General features: G+C 40.2%; 1 protein-coding gene across 12 annotated transcripts in view; it reads right to left on the bottom strand.

Annotated features, from left to right (window-relative positions):
• The window catches only part of AP3B1 (adaptor related protein complex 3 subunit beta 1), a 580,418-nt gene that overhangs the window by 114,219 nt on the left and 447,487 nt on the right, over positions 1 to 18,712 (bottom strand). For all 12 annotated transcript variants that reach the window (XM_065550060.1, XM_005288300.4, XM_065550061.1 and 9 more), the window contains one exon: positions 4,112 to 4,288. In XM_065550060.1, coding sequence (XP_065406132.1) covers positions 4,112 to 4,288 — 177 coding nt within the window. The remainder of the gene's footprint in view (positions 1 to 4,111; positions 4,289 to 18,712) is intronic.

Below are 18,712 nucleotides of genomic sequence, written 5' to 3'. Positions count from 1 at the left end.
TATCTCAATGGAGAACTGCAAGTGTTACAAGCATGTTGAGGGCAATGCAGACAATCTTGTTCTCCCAATGGCTCAGGAAGGAAGGAGATCCAGGGAGATTCCTAAAAAATTTGGGGAAAGAGGAAATTTCATGCATAGTAATTGGACATTTCTATTATATCAAGAATGTTGGGGTGCTATTCATAACAAAATGTAACATTGTTGGATATACCAAATGGTATTTAGTAATCTCTCTGTTGCTTTTTAGTAGAAGCCACACTCAAGAAAATACAGAAACAATCTCTGATACATTAGTAGCCACTAAATTACTGATAGATTCTCAGTTGAAAAAGAAATCATATCCTTCAAGTCTAGTGATATATTTGTGCATTGGAAGCTGCTTTCTTCATGACACATACTGGAACAGCTGAGGGTGTCTGTTGCGATGCTGAGTTTTATATATATTGGGAACACTCAAAGAGAAATTATTTTCTGCCATTTCAGGCTAACCTCTTGGTCAGTTCCTTCTATGAGGGTTGAAGGCTAACGGAATAGACTATGACCAGATACTATAAGTCTGAAGCAAGAAATGAGGAAGTGTTTGTTGCTGTTTGACCATTTGTTTTGCACCAATATCTGCTTCACATTGGTTCTACAGCTGAAGAGATTAATTGTTCCAGTTGACAGCAGATATGGCATTCCCTTCTGAAAAGCTTGATTCCACAAACATTTCCTGAAATTCTCTGAAACTAAGAAGTATCTAAGTCCAATTTTGAGAAGACAGGCAAGGAAGGAGCTACTGTGCAGCTGAGAGTATTAATTTGCAATAAGTAATAAAGCAAAGCAGCTGAATGACTTTCCTGCTGGAAGGATGGGGCTGAGAAGGCATCTGTTTCAGAGAAAACTTTATGTGGAGGATTCTCTTGAGACGAGTACAGATGATTTTTTCTGAGCACTGAAGTGAACTCTTAAAATAGATAAGAGTGCTCTGGATCCTAAGAATCGGTGATAAATCCCAGTGATCAAAGAAGGGAGCATGTTTAGTGGACAACAACCTGGGCTTTTAGAAGAGACTCAGTTTTTACCACTGTTGGGATTTATCACAGATTTTCAAGAGCACTCTAAAACCATCTCGGGATCCTGTTTATTTTGAGAAAGCATGAAACTCTTCCTAGTGAAGGATGGCTGTTACTACAAACAGTATGAGATAATTTCACGGGGCCATGGCAAGACAAAGAAGGGCAGTACTGAAAAAAAACTTTAAAAAACAAACAAACCTGGAATCTTAATTATTTCTAAACAAAAAATGGGTAGACTTTTTAAGGGCTTCAGAATACTACAAAAGAATCACAAGAACATTTTAACATTGAGCGTGTGGAGAAATGACTCAAATGCAGACATGAGAAGAACACTGGCAGGACAATAGGCTCCTTAAGATGGAACTTCTAACGCCACCTTGGAAAAAACTTTGGATGAGTTCATAGCACCAATTTATCTTTGTAAAATCTGGTATAAAAGTGTTTTGATCTCTAAAGCATAATGCTTATTTGCTTTGAACTGAAACCATTGCAATCAGGAAAATGATCTTCCATATAAAAATCCTGAACTCTCACGTAATGAATGGCACAAAAGGGGCTTACATTAGTTTTGTCAGTACCTCATTAGTATCCCATTACACTGAGGGCTTTTTAATGAATTGTCAAAACATGTTAAAAGCCCCACATTATCCTGATTTCCCCTCCTCCGCCCCCCTCCCCCCCAAAACAAAACAAAACTGCACACTGATCTGGCTTCAACTGATTTGTAACAGGCTAAAATAGTGGTCTTATCACCCAGAGATGTAGTGAGTCTAAGTTAGACATAGGCAGGTGAAGCAGATTGTCAAGCATTTTTTTATGCAGGATAATAAAAGAAGTCCACATAGGACTGTTTGCATGGCTTCTGATAGGCCAGGAGGCCTTTAGCTACCTATTTGGAGTTGGAGCTCTCTTATGTTATTAGCCATAATGCCAGAGCAAAACTCCATGTCAAACTGGGAGCCCATGTGACCAACTTCTGAGTGATTATCTGAAGCTATTCAGCCAATGAAATTTGCTTTGGTTATCTGCAACAAAAAATGAGAACTTTCCATTTGGAACTATTAATCAAACCTTAGTCTCTCCAGGCGTTTTGTTATGAGCAGCACTGGTGGAAAGACATACATAAGCAACCTTCCCCAGGGGACACAGAAAGTGTCCTTTGCTAGAGGTCCCTCCTCTAGATTCTGTGAGCAGAATACTAGTTTGGGTGAATTGGGAGGCAATCCAACTCCCATGTCACAACTGTATACAAATCTGATCAGTCTCTGATACAGAGACAATTTATGAGGATCTATCAGAGACTGACTCTGTTTGTAATTGTGCTCTTTTCCCCTACTTGATAGCTCTGAACACCTGCAGGATTATCCAAAAGAGGAAGCAAAATCTGGTGCTTCCCCTCCAGTTGATGTAAAAAAAGATGGTGTGATAGCCCATTTGAAACATAATAGTCTTTTAGGTTACCAGGTCTTTAGTGTATTCAAGATTGTCCTTATTTCAAATTACAATGCCTCACTATAAGAGTAAAAACATTTCAGATTCTTGGACCCGTATAACCACCATACCTAAGGTAAAAATTAGCATATAACTTTTATTCACTGTTTTTAAAACTAAGGAAAATAAATATTGTTGAAAAATGCAATGTAGACAGAAATTTTGTTAAAGCCAGAGTCTATTATTATGGTACAGTAAACATAGGGTCATTTTATTTTCAGAAAATCTGGTGAAGTATTTATGTTGTTACGCTATGAGAACTGCAAAAGGTCTGACTTCAAAATATAGTAGGATTTTCCAAAGAACAAAACCTGAAGATCTCATAAGCTATTTTGGGGGGGAAGATATTACTAAAACTGTGCATCTTCCACTTTTTAAAATAAGGTTGGGCTCTTAAACTTTTCCCTACCAGGACCAGCTTAGGGCTCCTAAGTATGATGCTTGCAGAACTTTTATGTTTACAACATTGCCTTGGATGAAAGAGTCTTCTCATTTTGTAAGCCCGTAACCTTTTACTTGAAGAATTTAGTTTCTTTCTTAAGAATAGATAGTGGGCCTCCAAATGGATCAATGCTCCTTCCTCTCAATGGCCATATGCATGCAACAGAATCCTTTGATAACTACTGTGACAACGCTTTTGAAGCATGTTGATAGCTGGCAAACAATCAGATGCATGTTCTACTTTGAGTCCACTAGAGAAGAAACTCAGATTGCAAGTGGCAGAGCCGCAGAAAAGGAGAGAAAGGGAATAGGATCAAGACCGCCCTGCTGTTCGGCTCCCTGCAATCCAATTAACTTCCTGTTGAGTGGAAAGCTGGAGAGCAAAAAGCACGCAGGTCCGGCAGGACAGGGAGATAGAGAAAAACGTCAGGCAACTGGCTATAGAAAAGTGGGCAACTTTCATGACAAACATGCTCCATTTTGTAGCTTTGTGAAAAAATGCTATATTCCATGGCCATAAAATGACAATTCACAGGGCCTTCATCAAGATGAATGGGACAGTTCATACTTCTCAGTTATTTTTTCAGGCTGGCATAAGTGTATATTCAGTTTACACTGTTTACGTTCAGTTCAAGTTTTTCCTATTATCGCTATGACTTATGGGCTAGAAAAACTTTTTTTTTTTTTTTTTTTTTTAATATGAAATGTCATGGTAAGAAAAGGGAAGTGGTTATTGTGACAGTTTTGAGGTAACTGCACCTCTGATGGTCACATGGTCACAAAAGCATGTGAAAATTAACAAAGCATTTTGCTTTGGAGTTTTACATTCAAAAAGCACTAACCCAAACAACTGAAAATCAAGGAGGGTTTGTCAAATTCCCTACAAATGGAATTGCTAAATTTCACTCAACCCTAGTGCTAAGGCAACAAGCACATGGACCTCCTGTTCTGTGTGCTACTAGTTTTGGGTCCAGTCAGTGATGCGGTAGTAAATTTCCACATGTAAAGCTTCTTTGTTTTAGATCTATATGTAAGAAGTGAGTGCTAATCCATGCAGAATGCACAAAATATACTCTACTGTGGCAGGAAAGGATCGCTTGTTTATATAGTCTTACTCTTACCTGTTTTGAGTTGGTTAAATACAGTTTTGCTCCCAAATTTAAGATCTGCAGCTTCACAAGGTCATCTTCATTAGTGAAGCTCTTAGCCATCTTTCTCAAAACATCAGGTGCAATCTTTGGAACTCGTTCACAATATTCCCCAATAAGCCAGAGAATGCTGGCTCTAGCCACAGGAACCTAAATGATGAAAGAGTTAAATACACATTTCACAAATATACTCATTTGTCACTTTAATTTGCTACTGAACATGCATACATATAAATATTCAAGTAATCAAATATTTACTACTGGTACTGTGGTAATACCTAGAAGCCCCAACAAAGATCAAGCCCCATTATGCTAGACATTATATATGCAAAAACACCTCTACTCAGATATAACGCGACCCGATATAACATGAATTTGGATATAATGCGGTAAAGCAGTGCTCCGGGGGGGTCGGGACTGCACACTCGCCGGATCAAAGCAAGTTCGATATAACGTGGTTTCACCTATAACGCGGTAAGATTTTTTGACTCCCGACGACAGCGTTATATCGGGGTAGAGGTGTAGTAAGACAGAGCCTGCTTCAAAGAGCTAACAAGCTAAACAGACAAGTCGAATGAAGGGCACTATTGGAAACAGAGGCACAGGGATGACGTGACTTGCCTTTTTTTATAGTGCAAGTAAGTGGAAGAGTGGAGAACAGGACCCAGGTGTGTTCTATCCACCACACTGTCTCTTTCCAACATGACCTTCAATGGTATGGCGTTATGCATTTTATCCATCATCATTCTATGGAGATATACCTATCTCATAGAGCTGGAAGGGACCTTGAAAGGTCATTGAGTCGAGTCCAGTCCCCTGCCTACACAGCAGGACCAAGTACCGTCCCTGACAGATTTTTGCCCCAAACCCCTAAATGGCCCCCTCAAGGACTGAGCTCACAACCCTGGGTTTAGCAGGCCAATGCTCAAACCACTGAGCTATCCCTCCCCCCCGTGTTTATTTTCAAGCAACAAAACAATGTTTGTTTGGTGGGGTTTTTTGTTTTTGTTTTGTTTTTTAACAATAAACTCCCTCAACTCCAGGTTACTGGTTTTGAAGATGCAAGAGACATAGCTCAGGTTGTTGCTAGCCTTCCTTTATAACGCTTTTTTAAACTCCTCTCACTTCACTAAAATGACAATCTGCCTGAATTTTCATTAAAAATTATCTTAAATAGGGTACAATTTTTCTCAAAAGTCTGAGGCAAATTGGATATGGAATTTGGGAGAGATGAGGGCTCAAAAATGAAATGATCTCACCTCCTGAATGTTTTTCTAACATTTTTGATGTCCATAGCTACAAGATACCATGGTCAGAAACTCCAAACTGTTCTTAGTATGTTGGTTTTCATAAAGCCTGGTATATCTGACCACATTTGGTTGGTTTGTTGGTAAAACAATTCAAAATGCTGGTTATTAAAGGAAGGTCTAGTGTATAATATGGATTCAATGATGACTTCATAAAGGGAAAGCAGGAATATGCCAAATGGGGTGCAATTGGGAGTGGTTAGGAGTTAGACGGAGAGAGCCACATTCAAGGAGGGGGTGCCCTGTAGCGTCCTACGGTCAATTTCAAAACCTGCACCACATGCCTCCCCAAGACATAGCTCTCCTCGCACAACATGGGAGAAAGGTAAGGGGTGGAGGTGTCTGTTGTGTGCCTAGTACAACATGGAAAGCAAGTGCAAGGAAGCTATATGGAGGAAATAGAATTTTTTTGTGGGTAAAAGCAAAGTCCATCTTTGAACATCTTGAAAGTAACAGCATCCCTGTACAGCCTGAAAACTCTGTATGGACTCTTGTCACTAAGCAATGTTTTAAAACAGTAAAAAAAAAAAAAAAATAAAAACAGATTTGCTGCATGGCAATTGCTTTATAAACACTTCTGCTTAAGAAATTACTGTGACTTTGTAAAGTGTTTTTCACTGCAGTAATGTACAGATATTTTCAACCTTAAGCACCAAAAACGTAGCTGAAGTGGAGTTGAGACTAAATATTACATGCAAAATAAAAAACAAATCTGTGTTACTGCCTCATTTCTCACCTCCTCTGCTCCCCACTTTCCCAACTTGTGCATACCTTCGGTAAACTCCCATTTAAATTAGCTGAAGTTTTGCCTTGAGTAAGGAACACAGGATTGGGACCAAACTTTGGAAAGTCAAAGTTCTGAATATCAAAGCAGCAACCACCACCTCCTTCTGGATATGTTGTGTTTTCTTTTCCAGTGTATGGCAATAGGGCAAAAGAGCTAATATATGTATGTGCAATGTGGCATAATTACAGCAGGAACCAGAACGTTAAGTTTTCTATCTTTTATGCATTTAAAATCTCAACTATAATATGGCATTAACTAAATTTATACCAATGCCCCCTCTGCCCCACTTTAATTGTATTCAGTCAAAGAATGCACATGACAATGCCTTTGAAACAAGGAATGTATCTTCCTGTAGTATCAGAATACTATACCAAGAATTATACAACATATTTAATCACGACCCCCAAATTAAGGTGAATGGAAGGCAGGATAGGGTAGTGCGGGTATAAAGGAAGGGTGGAAGAAATCAAGCCCAGCACATTTCTGAGAGTAAAATGACAGGAGAAAGGAGTTTAGTTCTGAAGCAAGAATGCTCAGGAAAAAATAAAAGATCCTTCAAAATAGCAAGTTTGAGACCCCAACAACAGGATAAACCAAAATTCCCCTCTCTTAATGAAAAGAACGAGAATTACTTGTGGCACCTTAGAGACTAACAAATTTATTTGAAGTTTTTTTTTTCTCCTGTTGATAATAGCCCACCTTAACTGATTACTCTCGTTATAGTTAGTATGGCAACACCCATTTTTCCCATGTCCCCTGTGTGTGTGTATATTATATACATATACATATATATATATACACACACACACACAACCTTCCTACTGTATTTTCCACTGCATGCATCCGATGAAGTGGGTTTTAGCCCATGAAAGCTTATGCTCAAATACATTTGTTAGTCTCTAAGGTGCCACAAATACTCCTCGTTCTTTTTGCTGATACAGACTAACACGGCTACCTCTCTTAATGAAGTGAGTTGTTTAAGTATCAAAACCAGAACCGTAGTAGATATTCATTTTCACCTGTTAGCATGCTCAAAACTCAGAATGCAAACAAACTCATGGAGATCTAGGGAACAATGTTAAAAAAATATAGACACAGGCCAAGGTATTTTATTCTATACTTCATATAGTTGCAACTATTCACATCAATAAAAACAGAACTAAGTGTATTATGGGAAAACAAAGGATTCCCACTAATGAGGAGGATCCAAATAGATTGTGGCAAAACAGAGTAATAAGTTCTACCCCAAAAAAAAGCATAAATGAAAAGTCCAAACATTGAAAAGATATGCAAGCTAGGCTTAATGTAACTCCAAAACAATATAATGAAGGAACCATAAAGCCCTAATATATGGCATATTTTCTTGCAACACTGACAGTATTTCCCAACTGTATTGTAGTCTAATGGGCAAGAGTAAGGAGAGACATATTGAACAACTGTCAAGTGAAAAAGTTTTAAATACAGTTAGAAAATATATTCATGTAATGTGATAAGACTGATGCCATTACTGTACACCAATCTCAGAAGGGAAAGAGGTTATTTCTAATGTTCCAAAGGTTACACTGCATTAAGACCTTACTCCCAATCTATTATTTTAAATTGGGCTAAAGAATAGTAATTGAGTGGTACATTAAATTTTCCAGTACGGGAACAGTTCAAGTTGCCTGCAGTACAGATAGATACCTCTAAATAAGAATATATGGGCAACTTCAGATTTCAGTTATGCTAGATTTATTTTTCTTAAATATTTCATTACATACTTGTTAAAAAAATAGAATTTTACAGGAGACCACCAACTATGCTGGTTTAGGTAGCTGCATCAGAGAAGTCTTTTTGGCTTATAGTTTCTCTTTCATGAAGCAAAAAGGCCACTCACACAGCAGACCATTTCAAGTATATTGTCAATTATCTGAGAAAATTCAATTTAATACCGTCTAAGTTAAACAGGGCCCTAAAATTTGTAACCACTGAGATATATTTAAGCCACTGCATTTATTTTATTCCTTCCAATGCTTTTTCTGTTAAATTAAAATACTTCACTCAATGTAACTAACTGTTAATGCAAGAACTATAGCAACTTAAAATAGTTTCTGAAATTCAGATTAAAAATTGCACCAGAACGAAGATTCATTCGAACAACAAAAGATAGTCTCATGAGATGTTTCATCTTTTTGTTCCTCTTTTGACAAAGGCAGTTAGCTTGCTATGTAAATACTGTATACATTAAACACAGTAACGTGCAACAAGGATCAATATCAATTAGAGACTATTTGAATCAACCCCAAGCGAAAGCCATTTTAATGAAAAGTATATATGGAACTGATGAACTCAATGTTTCCGTGTCAGTGGATTCGTTAGGGGTTAGAATCACATAATATTTTCAGATTTCTTTTTCCTTGTTTAAGTCTCTCAGTCCTCATCCATGTAATAGCAAGTGTATGATCCTGCACCCATTGTTTGAGACATTCTAAACCATTCAAAAACAGCAAACAAGAAATGAAGCCACTTCTACTCCTTCATTGCCTTTTCCAGTACAGCGTAAATAGGGACCTTGAATTGACAAAAATACAGGAAATAATACTTCCATTATGTAGTCTTGCTTTGCATTATCCTCAAAGGAAAACAGGATTGTAAATTACTTTGCCTGATGCTTTATTCTATATGCCCTGAGCAAGTGGTTAAGTGCACTTTTCAAACCCTAGTATTAGAAGGCAGTTTGTACTGCCATTTTAACCCATTAACTTGTCGGGGGGGGGGAGGAGGGTTGTGGGAGAGGGAACGAGGCCTTGGCTGCTCAGCAGTTAGAGAAAGACATCTAGAAAGATTTTATAGATCACTCTGTAAGTAGCTTAATTCAATAGCTATTGTGTTTTCAACTAAAACCTTATTGCACAACATGCCATTCTAAAGTAAATCTTGCAAACACCAATTTTATTCACTCAAATTTGTCAAGGAAGGAATCAACAGACATCTAAACTAATAGCAAATTAGACCTAATATTCTGCACCCACACCCAATAGGTTTTGAAATTTAGCTGGGATTAGAAAGGGGGTGAAATGGCAGACTGTCTGATAGAAGACGGAAAAGTGCCTGGGAAACAGCAATATGGGAGGGGGGGGAATTATTGTTTTTTTGTTTTCTGAATTGTTTTTCCACAGTGAAACATTTCAAGGACTCCTCTATTATATGAACCCCAACAATGTGAAATTATTTAAAGGTGATTCCACTCTCTCCTCCAGCTCAGCAGCATTTTTCTTTTTGTTTTATTCCGGTTAAAACCTTACAAATCCAGTATTTACCAGGTTGCACTGCCTCAAAGGAGTATGCATATTCAAGAGAGAAAACTACAAATCTCTAGAACACAAAACAAATGTAATGTATTGCACTTGGAGAGACTTTCATATTAATAGCAGGATGCATGAAGATGTAATTGGTCTAAAGGTTTTAAAAAGTTTTAGTAGTTATTCTAGAGCAGGGCAAAAAGGCAAGACTACGAGCTGCAATTTTGGATTTGGTATAGGAAAAAGCCCATACTCTATGACTCCTCCCCACAATTTAAGAAAGACAGGTCTTAACCAATGGAAACAGCTAGCCAACATGAAACCTGCACTCTTGGAGCCCATACCTGAAATGCAGCTATAAGAGGATATTCCAGAAGTGCATCCCTCCTGAGGTTTATTTTTGGGGGGAGGGGAGAGACAATGGCAGCAGGGGGAGAGGCGGACGTGCCCTAAGACCACTCCCAAAAGCCTCCCAATCCTATTCTAGTGGCAAGAATGGTAACCTAACCCTCTTTTCCTAGCTACCAATGCTTCTTAATCCCTCCTGTCAATGGCATGCCCCAATACAATTTCCCTTCCAAGTGTTAAACTCTCCAATGCCACATATCCACCTTAATCTCCCTCCAACTAACAAAGTTGGCAACTCCTCATGCTCCTTTCATCCCAGTGGCAAGTGTTCCTTCCCACCTCCTGATTAAAAATTAGCCCTGCAGACCTGTTTCACAATCAAGCTGTGCACTTTGACACAACTGAGAATGTCCCTGAAACAGAATGAAAGATGACAGATGCAAAATACCATCAATACATGGAAAAAGTTGGCTTAGTAATGCTAGATGAGGGCAAGAGAACAGCGAAGCAGAGATCCCAACACCTAGCAAGTGGCACCAGGCAGAACAGTGAGTGCTTGCTCCTGGGCACAATGTGCCCCTGCCAATCTTTAATGGGAGGGAGAACCTAATTTAGAACATACTTAGACTGTAAACTCTTCAGAACAGCAATGTCTTTCTTATCATAGAAGATCGGGGTTGGAAGAGACCTCAGGAGGTCATTTAGTCCAATCCCCTGCTCAAAGCAGGGCCAATCCCAACTAAATCATCCCAGCCAGGGCTTGTCAAGACGGGACTTAAAAACCTCTAAGGATTCCAGTGCTTCACCACCCTCCTAGTGAAATAGTTTTTCCTAATATCCAACCTAGACCTCCCCCACTGCAACTTGACACCATTGCTTCTTGTTCTCTCATCTGCCACCATTGAGAACAGCCTAGCTCCATCATCTTTGGGACCCCCCCTTCAGGTAGTTGAAAGCTGTTATCAAATCCCCCCTCACTCTTCTCTTCTGCAGACTAAATAACCCCAGTTCCCTCAGCCTCTCCTCGTAAGTCATGAGCCCCAGGCCCCTAATCATTTTCATTGCCCTCTGCTGGACTCTCTCCAATTTGTCCACATCCCTCTTGTACTGGGGGGACCAAAACTGGACGCAATACTCCAGATGTGGCCTCACCAGTGCTGAATAGAGGGGAATAATCACTTCCCTCAATCTGCTGGCAATGCTCCTACTAATACAGTCCAATATGCCATTGGCCTTCTTGGCAACAAGGGCACACTGCTGACTCATATCCAGCTTCTTGTCCACTGTAATCTCCAGGTCCTTTTCTGCAGAACTGCCACTTAGCCAGTCCCCAGCCTGTAGCAGTGTATGGGATTCTTCCTTTCTAAGTGCAGATCTCTGCACTTGTCCTTGTTGAACCTCATCTTTTGGCCCAATCCTCCAATTTGTCTAGGTCACTCTGGACCCTATCCGTACCCTCCAGCGTATCTACCTCTCCCTCCAGCTTAGTATCATCTGCAAACTTGCTGAGGGTGCAATTAATCTCATCATCCAGATCATTAATAAAGATGTTGGACAAAACCAGCCCCCGGACTGAGGCACTCCACTTGATACCGGCTGCCAACTAGACATCAAGCCGTTGATCACTACCTGTTGAGCCCGACAATCTAGCCAGCTTTCTATCCACTTTATAGTCCATTCGTGCATCTTATGTATCTGTAGAAAGCCTAGCACAGTAAGGATGGAGTCCAACTGCTACTGCAATATGAATAGGCTTGGCAGAATTCAATTTTTATTTTTTCTATTGTCAATGATTTTTATCAATTTTTATTTTTACAATGTTTTTTATTTTTACATTTATGGAGGTAGGGTTGGGGCTAGGGCAGCACTGACAGTGGGCTGCAGGGGCTCCCTGCGTAGTCACGTGTGTCAGGACACCAAGGAGCAAGGTGCAGGGGAAGCTGCAGTCATCCTGGCCCAGTGGAGCACAGACCCCCTGGCCAGGACTGTAAGGAGTAGCACGAGTCGTTGGCCACTGCCCCGCTGATGAACAGTTCCTGCCCGGGGATGGCTCCCAAACTATTGGCTGGCAAATGAGTGAGTGGGACCATAACAGTAGAGCAGCAAAGGGCTCCCTGCATGGTTTCAGAGCCCATGACACCTGATCCAAGCAGGCACAATGTCTGGGGAAGGCTGCGGCTCTGGCACTATCAGCTGGTGGTTAGAGAGCAGGCCCATGACAGCGGGAGTGCAGTGGACTTGCCCTACACTGCCATGGGAGCCACTGAGCAGTGGGATAGCCTCCCTCATGGCCAAGAATTCTGCCTCCTCCTTCTTGCGGTCCTGGCCATGGTCTCAGCTCTATCTTGCCAGGACCGCAGCCTCCCCTGCACCTTATTGCCTGCAGGGATCAGGTGACAACAGTCCTGAGACAGCACAGGGAGCCCTCTGCAGCCCCATTGTCAGGGACCCACTCACTCACTCCTGTGACAGCAAGGCTGCAGAGGGCTCCCTGTATGGTGGCAGAGCCGGTGATACCCTATCCCTGCAGGCAAGTCAACTGTTACTGATTGATTTTCTCCCATCGATTTCTGTGTGTCAGCTGAAATCGACATTTACCGACAGTTATCGATTAAAACAGAATCCTGCCAAGCCTAAATAAGAATAATAATTTAACTAGTAGGGGGAAAACTACAAATGGATAGAAGCACTGCAGTAGCATGCTAGAAGAGAATCAAAACTTAGACTAGTTGGGTTTTCAGAGAAGTTAACTGTCAGAGGCATTTTTTGTTAAAAGATGGTAGCAAGTCTTTTTATGATAATTAGGATGTGCTGAATCTGCCAACCTGCGTGTTGTATGTAAAGGCCTCTACCAAGAGAACAAAGTAACACATGGAAATTGCTTAAGTGTAAATCTTTATTTTCCTTTCATTTAGGATTAACATACTTAACATACTTCAGTTGGATCTTAATGAGCTGTTGGATATAACAGAAGTGATCAAATAATATGCAGAACACTTTTTACAAAACTATTGAATTTCAGTTTCTTATTTGCAAGAGGTACTAGAAATAATTTAATAGGTTATACAACTATGACTGATCATGCTTACATGGCTCTTAAAACTTGAGCATTAGCATCTTGAAATAAAAGTACACAACCTGCTTATCTATCAGAAATACAACACAATCTAAAAACACCTGTTTTTACAAGTGAAATTATTTTCTTGACTAAACATTCAGTAAATATTTTGATGCACACAAGTTTCACTATTGTGAAACTTTTCAAGAAATTGTTGAATAATTATTTCAAGAAACTTTGATATACAGTGGCAGACTGAATCAACCTATTAGGTCAATTATTATAACAATATCTACTTATTTGACAATACTGTCCTTATGCACTAACTGTCAGATACATTGACACAATCTTGTTCCAGTTGTCTATATTTGCATGCTCCTGTACAAACAAGTCATGTTGTCCTGCACCTACATTCTGCACCCTATTATGTGGCCACAGAATATTGCCTCCATGCAATCTGCTGGAATTGGTGGCAATGACAAACTGTAGCACCAGATCTCCATCCTTCTGTTTCCAACCCACTCTATTTGAAAGAGGAAGTACTGCATTTGGGCAGTGGACCCGTCTCCAAACTAGTGCCTGGTAATGAGCTCCGTGCATGTGAAAAAAACCTGCATCACTATTTGGGGATAGAGCTTTCGATGACCACAAGCATGTGAACAAAATGGCACATATTTTGTCAGTGCTCTGGACTTCTACATACATCTTCTAAATAAACTCTGCTACAGTTTTCACCTTCAGGTCCAGATCCAAGGTGTGTTAGAAGCTGATGACATTGCTGAAAAACTTTCCATGTTGTCTTCTTGCTATGTTCAGCATCACAACCAGTCAGACCATGATTTTTCAAACAGTTTCCAGAACAGTGGGTCCCTATTATAGTTGCTCACAAATGGCATGAACAGGAGAGTACTTTGGTTCCTTTGATGTGCCAGCTTTCATCCAGAGTTGCCTACATGTCCTTTTGCTATAGTGAGCCAGTAAGAGAATATGCACATCAGTGTACCTGACTGCAACAACCAACACTGTTGGTACCCCTGTGAACGCAGCATAAAATCATTCTTGTGTCTGCTTCTTTCTGATGAGCCCACAGCTGATTGGTGTCAACTACTGCTGTTGAGCATCTTACTTCAGCCTCATCCTGAAAGCCACCAGCCAGAATGATTTTATCATGTTGTGCTTGTCTCATTAGTTGCTCAGACAAAAATATTTCAAGGTCCTAATTTTCTGGAACTGCCAGGAAATTCATCCAATTACTGTGTGTGGAAGAGGCACATATCTTCCTTCCACTACTCTTCGGATGGGTCTTGTACCTCTCTTGAGCATTTCTACATTGTATCACTCTTAGTAGACTCCTTGCAATACCTGTCAAACACATCATAATTTATTCTGTAGAAGTCTGCTTCAGATTTTACAAATATTCCTGCAGGGTCTCCAAACATTTTAGTTCCAGACGGCTTCCAGAAGCTTGTGCATCTATTACACAGGGGTAACTGTTGGCAGGCAGTGGACATCAGCTGTCAGTACATCACCGAGTATTGCTTTTGTGCCTGTTCTTAGACTGCCATTTGACTGTGCTAATGCCAAAGGGCAGGCATTAACTCATGTTTCAAAATTTGTTGCAAATTGACAGTCTTGCCGGCTTCATAGCCTGAGATTAATCACTGAAGAATATTTCTGTCTACCTTCATGGTAAAGGCTTTTCCTTTGACTTCTTCCCCCACCTCATATAGCATGGAAGAAGTTGGAGCATTATTTTTTGGCAGCGGATCATAAACGCATACATGTCTAGGCTCGTCCTCTTCTGTCACAAGCTATTTCTCCACAAAACTGTCCAATTGCACTTGTCCTAGGATCTCTGCATGCAACATTGCATCTTCTATGGCTTTAGTAGCCAGATCTTTTGTTTCCATATTTTGCAATGAAGAGGATGGTTCCTTGCCAGAGAAAACCTTGAATCACTGAAGTGTTCATAAGAGGGCATTCTCATCTTCATTGTCACATTGCTTCCTTGACTTTCTTGACTGCTGTAAGTTGGTCATCCAAGCCAACAAGGAACAAGGGTCAGGTGTCTGCTGCAATTTGGGCTCTTAGATTGTAAGTCAAGGCCTATTTACTGAGGGCTGAACAAATCTTGGTGATGCCTGCAATTCCACCTCCTTTCTTTCCTGTGCCATTAAGCCACTCTTGGCTCTAATTAGGATCCATTTGGTTGAACTTCAGACATGATCTCTTGACAACAAAGTTCCCTTGCTGGAACTCCATGACCATTTCAGTCAATAATTGATGCAATTCTGTGATGCAGATGGCGCCCCACCATACATAATTTGTGTGGTCAGATCTCATGGAGAATGACAGCACACATTTGAAGGTGAAGAGATGCAGCTCTCAATTTCCTTCTCTCTGGGCACAGCTGAATATGAGTGGTAGGCCACCATTTCCATGTACTGCCACCAAAACCTGAAGTTCACATTACCTTCACCTTTGCTGGTCACAAATGTGGAGATGAGATTTCAATATCTATGTGAAGCACAAACTGATATGAGCTCACCATAACAATATGACCGAGCAGCTTTAATTATATCCTCTTTGAGCTCCTGATCATGTGTTGCTATGTAGTCCAAGTGTTGTGGAAGAAGCAGGCTCCACAGTGCTTGAAATGTCAATTTGTGAGTCTGCATTGCTCTAGCATATGACTTGCCATTCATAGCTTGTTCTGTGGAGTTTGGTCTAAAAACATCACCTTCAATCCAGACATCTGTTCCCTCCGAAGCCTGTGTGTGCTGACCTTAGAATTTTTCAAAGTTCATTCAGATATGAAGGCTTCCTAATCATGAAATAAGCCACTCTCTGTACTTGGGTGTGGCCCATTTTAGTTCCATTTAGTGTACAGTACAGAGCTTCATCAACTGTTAAAACCACATATTGCTGCCCATGCACTGATGACGTATTTGCATCCCTGTGCAACAGTAACAAGGGTGTCTAGATCATGGGTAGAGGCTTGAATGACGGATGAGTATCCAATGGTAGTTATTACTGGTTCTGTTGTCATGTGCAATTGGTTAAAATGTGTCCATCCACATGCTCATTTTGAAGTTTAATGATAAAAAGTCAGATCAGAGGCTTTTGCCTGCACTGCAGCTTTACAGTTTTCTTCAGATTCAGAGTACCACTCTTTGCCAACAGGGTCCCTGAATACTGGTTTAGCGTCATCATTTCTTACACTGACTGGTATGACTGTGTCACCTAAATCATGAACACCAAGTATGCTGTTTGATGACTTCAGATCAATCAACGTCAGATTTGGGCAAGTCATCTTCGCCAAGCAGCGATTTGGGTTCATGAAATGTGTTTTTGCCATCCAGAGAAGCATAATGTATGTTAATATTGTCAGCTACATAATGAATAAATTTCCTGGGAATCAGATTAGGAGGAACAACCGCAACCATTCTCATCATCCATTGTTTGCCAGGTTTTCTCTGCTAAGGCTTTGTCCACCTTTAAAATTCATTCATAATACATACAGTGGCCAGACTCATGAAAAAGCAGAATGAGTTGTTTTGCCCAGTTGCCTGATGGATGGTGCACCCCAGACCAACATGCTTTGATGTCCATTACTTTCCACTGTTCACACCATATATAATGAACTACACTAAGCACCTTGAATTTCACTGATTCTTGTTTCTTAAGGTTCTCTTCATCAGCATCGCCCTCAAGAAAAGATTGGCCTTCATACAGCAAGTGGAGGAACATGTACAGGCAATCAGCTGCATCATCGTCACTGACACTGAAACCTTTGTGGTCAGGGTGTGAAATTTTCAGTGCAACATGTACCAGTGTCAGAAATGTGTCTTCTTGGGAATGGTCATCTCATTATTTGTGAGATAGGTACATATATTATACTTGGCTGGGCATAAGAGTGTTTATCTCTCAGCAGGCGACCAATCAGGCAAGGAAGTGAACTGAAATAAAATCCCAATACGAGTTTGGAGATTTTCCTTGAATTATGATTTTCAACTGATGTAAAGTAAGTGTGTGGAATTTCAAAGACAGTTTCCTTTGCAAGATTGCAGTAACAATGCTAAACCTCAGGCAGCTCAAAAACATGGCCTTGACTGGCTGCTTTCTGAAGCCCATTTTGAAGCCATTTTGAAGCCCATTTTGAATTACTGACACTGCTGTGTCAGTAATTTTTGTGCCTTCACTCCTTTTCATCAGACTTCATAAACAGGATGTAACAAGTCAGGTGGTACCTGCCTTCAGCAGCTTTGAGGTCATTTACTTCCAGCTAAATGATCATTTTGTAGCCAAATACTGCTGCTTGCATTAGCTGTTCACTCACCTTGAATGTAGTTGCAGAGATGAGTCTCTGTTCTGGGAGCACTTCTTGACAAAAAACTTGCAACATCTCCAGGAAGGAGGTTTCACAGAACTGGATTTTCTTGTTCTATGGACACTAGTGTCTTTACTGGGATCACTACAGCTTGCCACATGATATACTCATTGCAGATGCTCTTGCTTTCAGTAGCCTCTGGATTTTAACTTTGTCAGTGTATTGGGCATAGCACTTTCTGTGCCACATAACTGATACTATCTGTTCTGAATGAAAGATGGACTCAATTCTGTTAATGGCCTCTCTATATTTGACACCTTGTAGTTTCTTTCTAATGGCTGTTGCCTCTATTATTCTATGCAATCCTTATTCACTTGCTTCATGCATATCTTCTTTATCTGATTCTTGGAAAATAATGCAGAGACTTCAGGAAACTGGAGTGGATCTCCTGAGACTCACTACTGGTTCTATGGTTTACATATAGCTTTAACCAATAAGAATGTCATAAACCACCACCTCTAAATTACGGTGCCTCCCTCGATTTGTAAAAAATCCCTGTGATGTTGCACTCTATATGTTTTATGGAAATATGTTTATAAGTGTGAATATGATGTAACTGGAATATGCTTCATGCAAAGGGTCTCTTGTAAGGTATCATTACAAACCGTATAATCTACTGAGTGTGTTCATCCTATTTGTATGAATGTATCGTTCTTGTATCTAAAACTAGAAATATGAAGTATTACTCTGAAGTCCTATTGTAATTATGCAAAGTGTGGGCCATTAATGGTGGCTTATGATCTTGATGGCTCCCATTAATTAGAACATGTGGTTGTAAACAGCTCTGTTCACTTCTAAGCCTTCCTGTGTGAGTCAGGCCAGAAAGAATGGAGGCTTGGGATCTCACAGGACATGTGCCCATATCACCTGGTACTGCAATCCATCTTAAACCCGGTGCTTTTCCATTTAGAAGGAAGGGTGGGAACCCAGAGAGAGAGAGACAATGGATTCCCACCTTGTGCCAAAGACATAAAAGGGGGTGGGGAACAGAACAAAGGGGGCTGCAGTCATGAGAAAACCCCTAGTTACCACCTGAGCTGGAACTAACAAGAACTGTACCAGAGGAAAGGCTTGGGCCCAAACTAAGAAGGAGTCTAGTCTGTGAAAGAAGCTTATTGGAACATCTCTGAGGGGGAGATTTACCTGTATTCAGTTTCTTAATGTATTAGGCTTAGACTTGCATGTTTTGTTTTATTTTGCTTGGTAACTTATTTGTTCTGTTTGTTATTACTTGAAACCACTTAAATCCTACTTTTATACTTAATAAAATCATTTTTATTAATAAACCCAGAGTAAGTGATTAATACCTGGGAGAGCAAACAGCTGTGCATACATCTCTATCAGTGTTATAGAGGGCAGACAATTTATGAGTTTAACATATATACGTTTTATACAGAGTAAAA

The sequence above is a fragment of the Chrysemys picta genome, chromosome 6, assembly GCF_011386835.1.
Source record: "Chrysemys picta bellii isolate R12L10 chromosome 6, ASM1138683v2, whole genome shotgun sequence".
Lineage (NCBI taxonomy): Eukaryota > Metazoa > Chordata > Testudines > Emydidae > Chrysemys > Chrysemys picta.
Note: the sequence above shows the minus strand (reverse complement) of the source record. Positions and strands in the feature narration are given on the sequence as shown.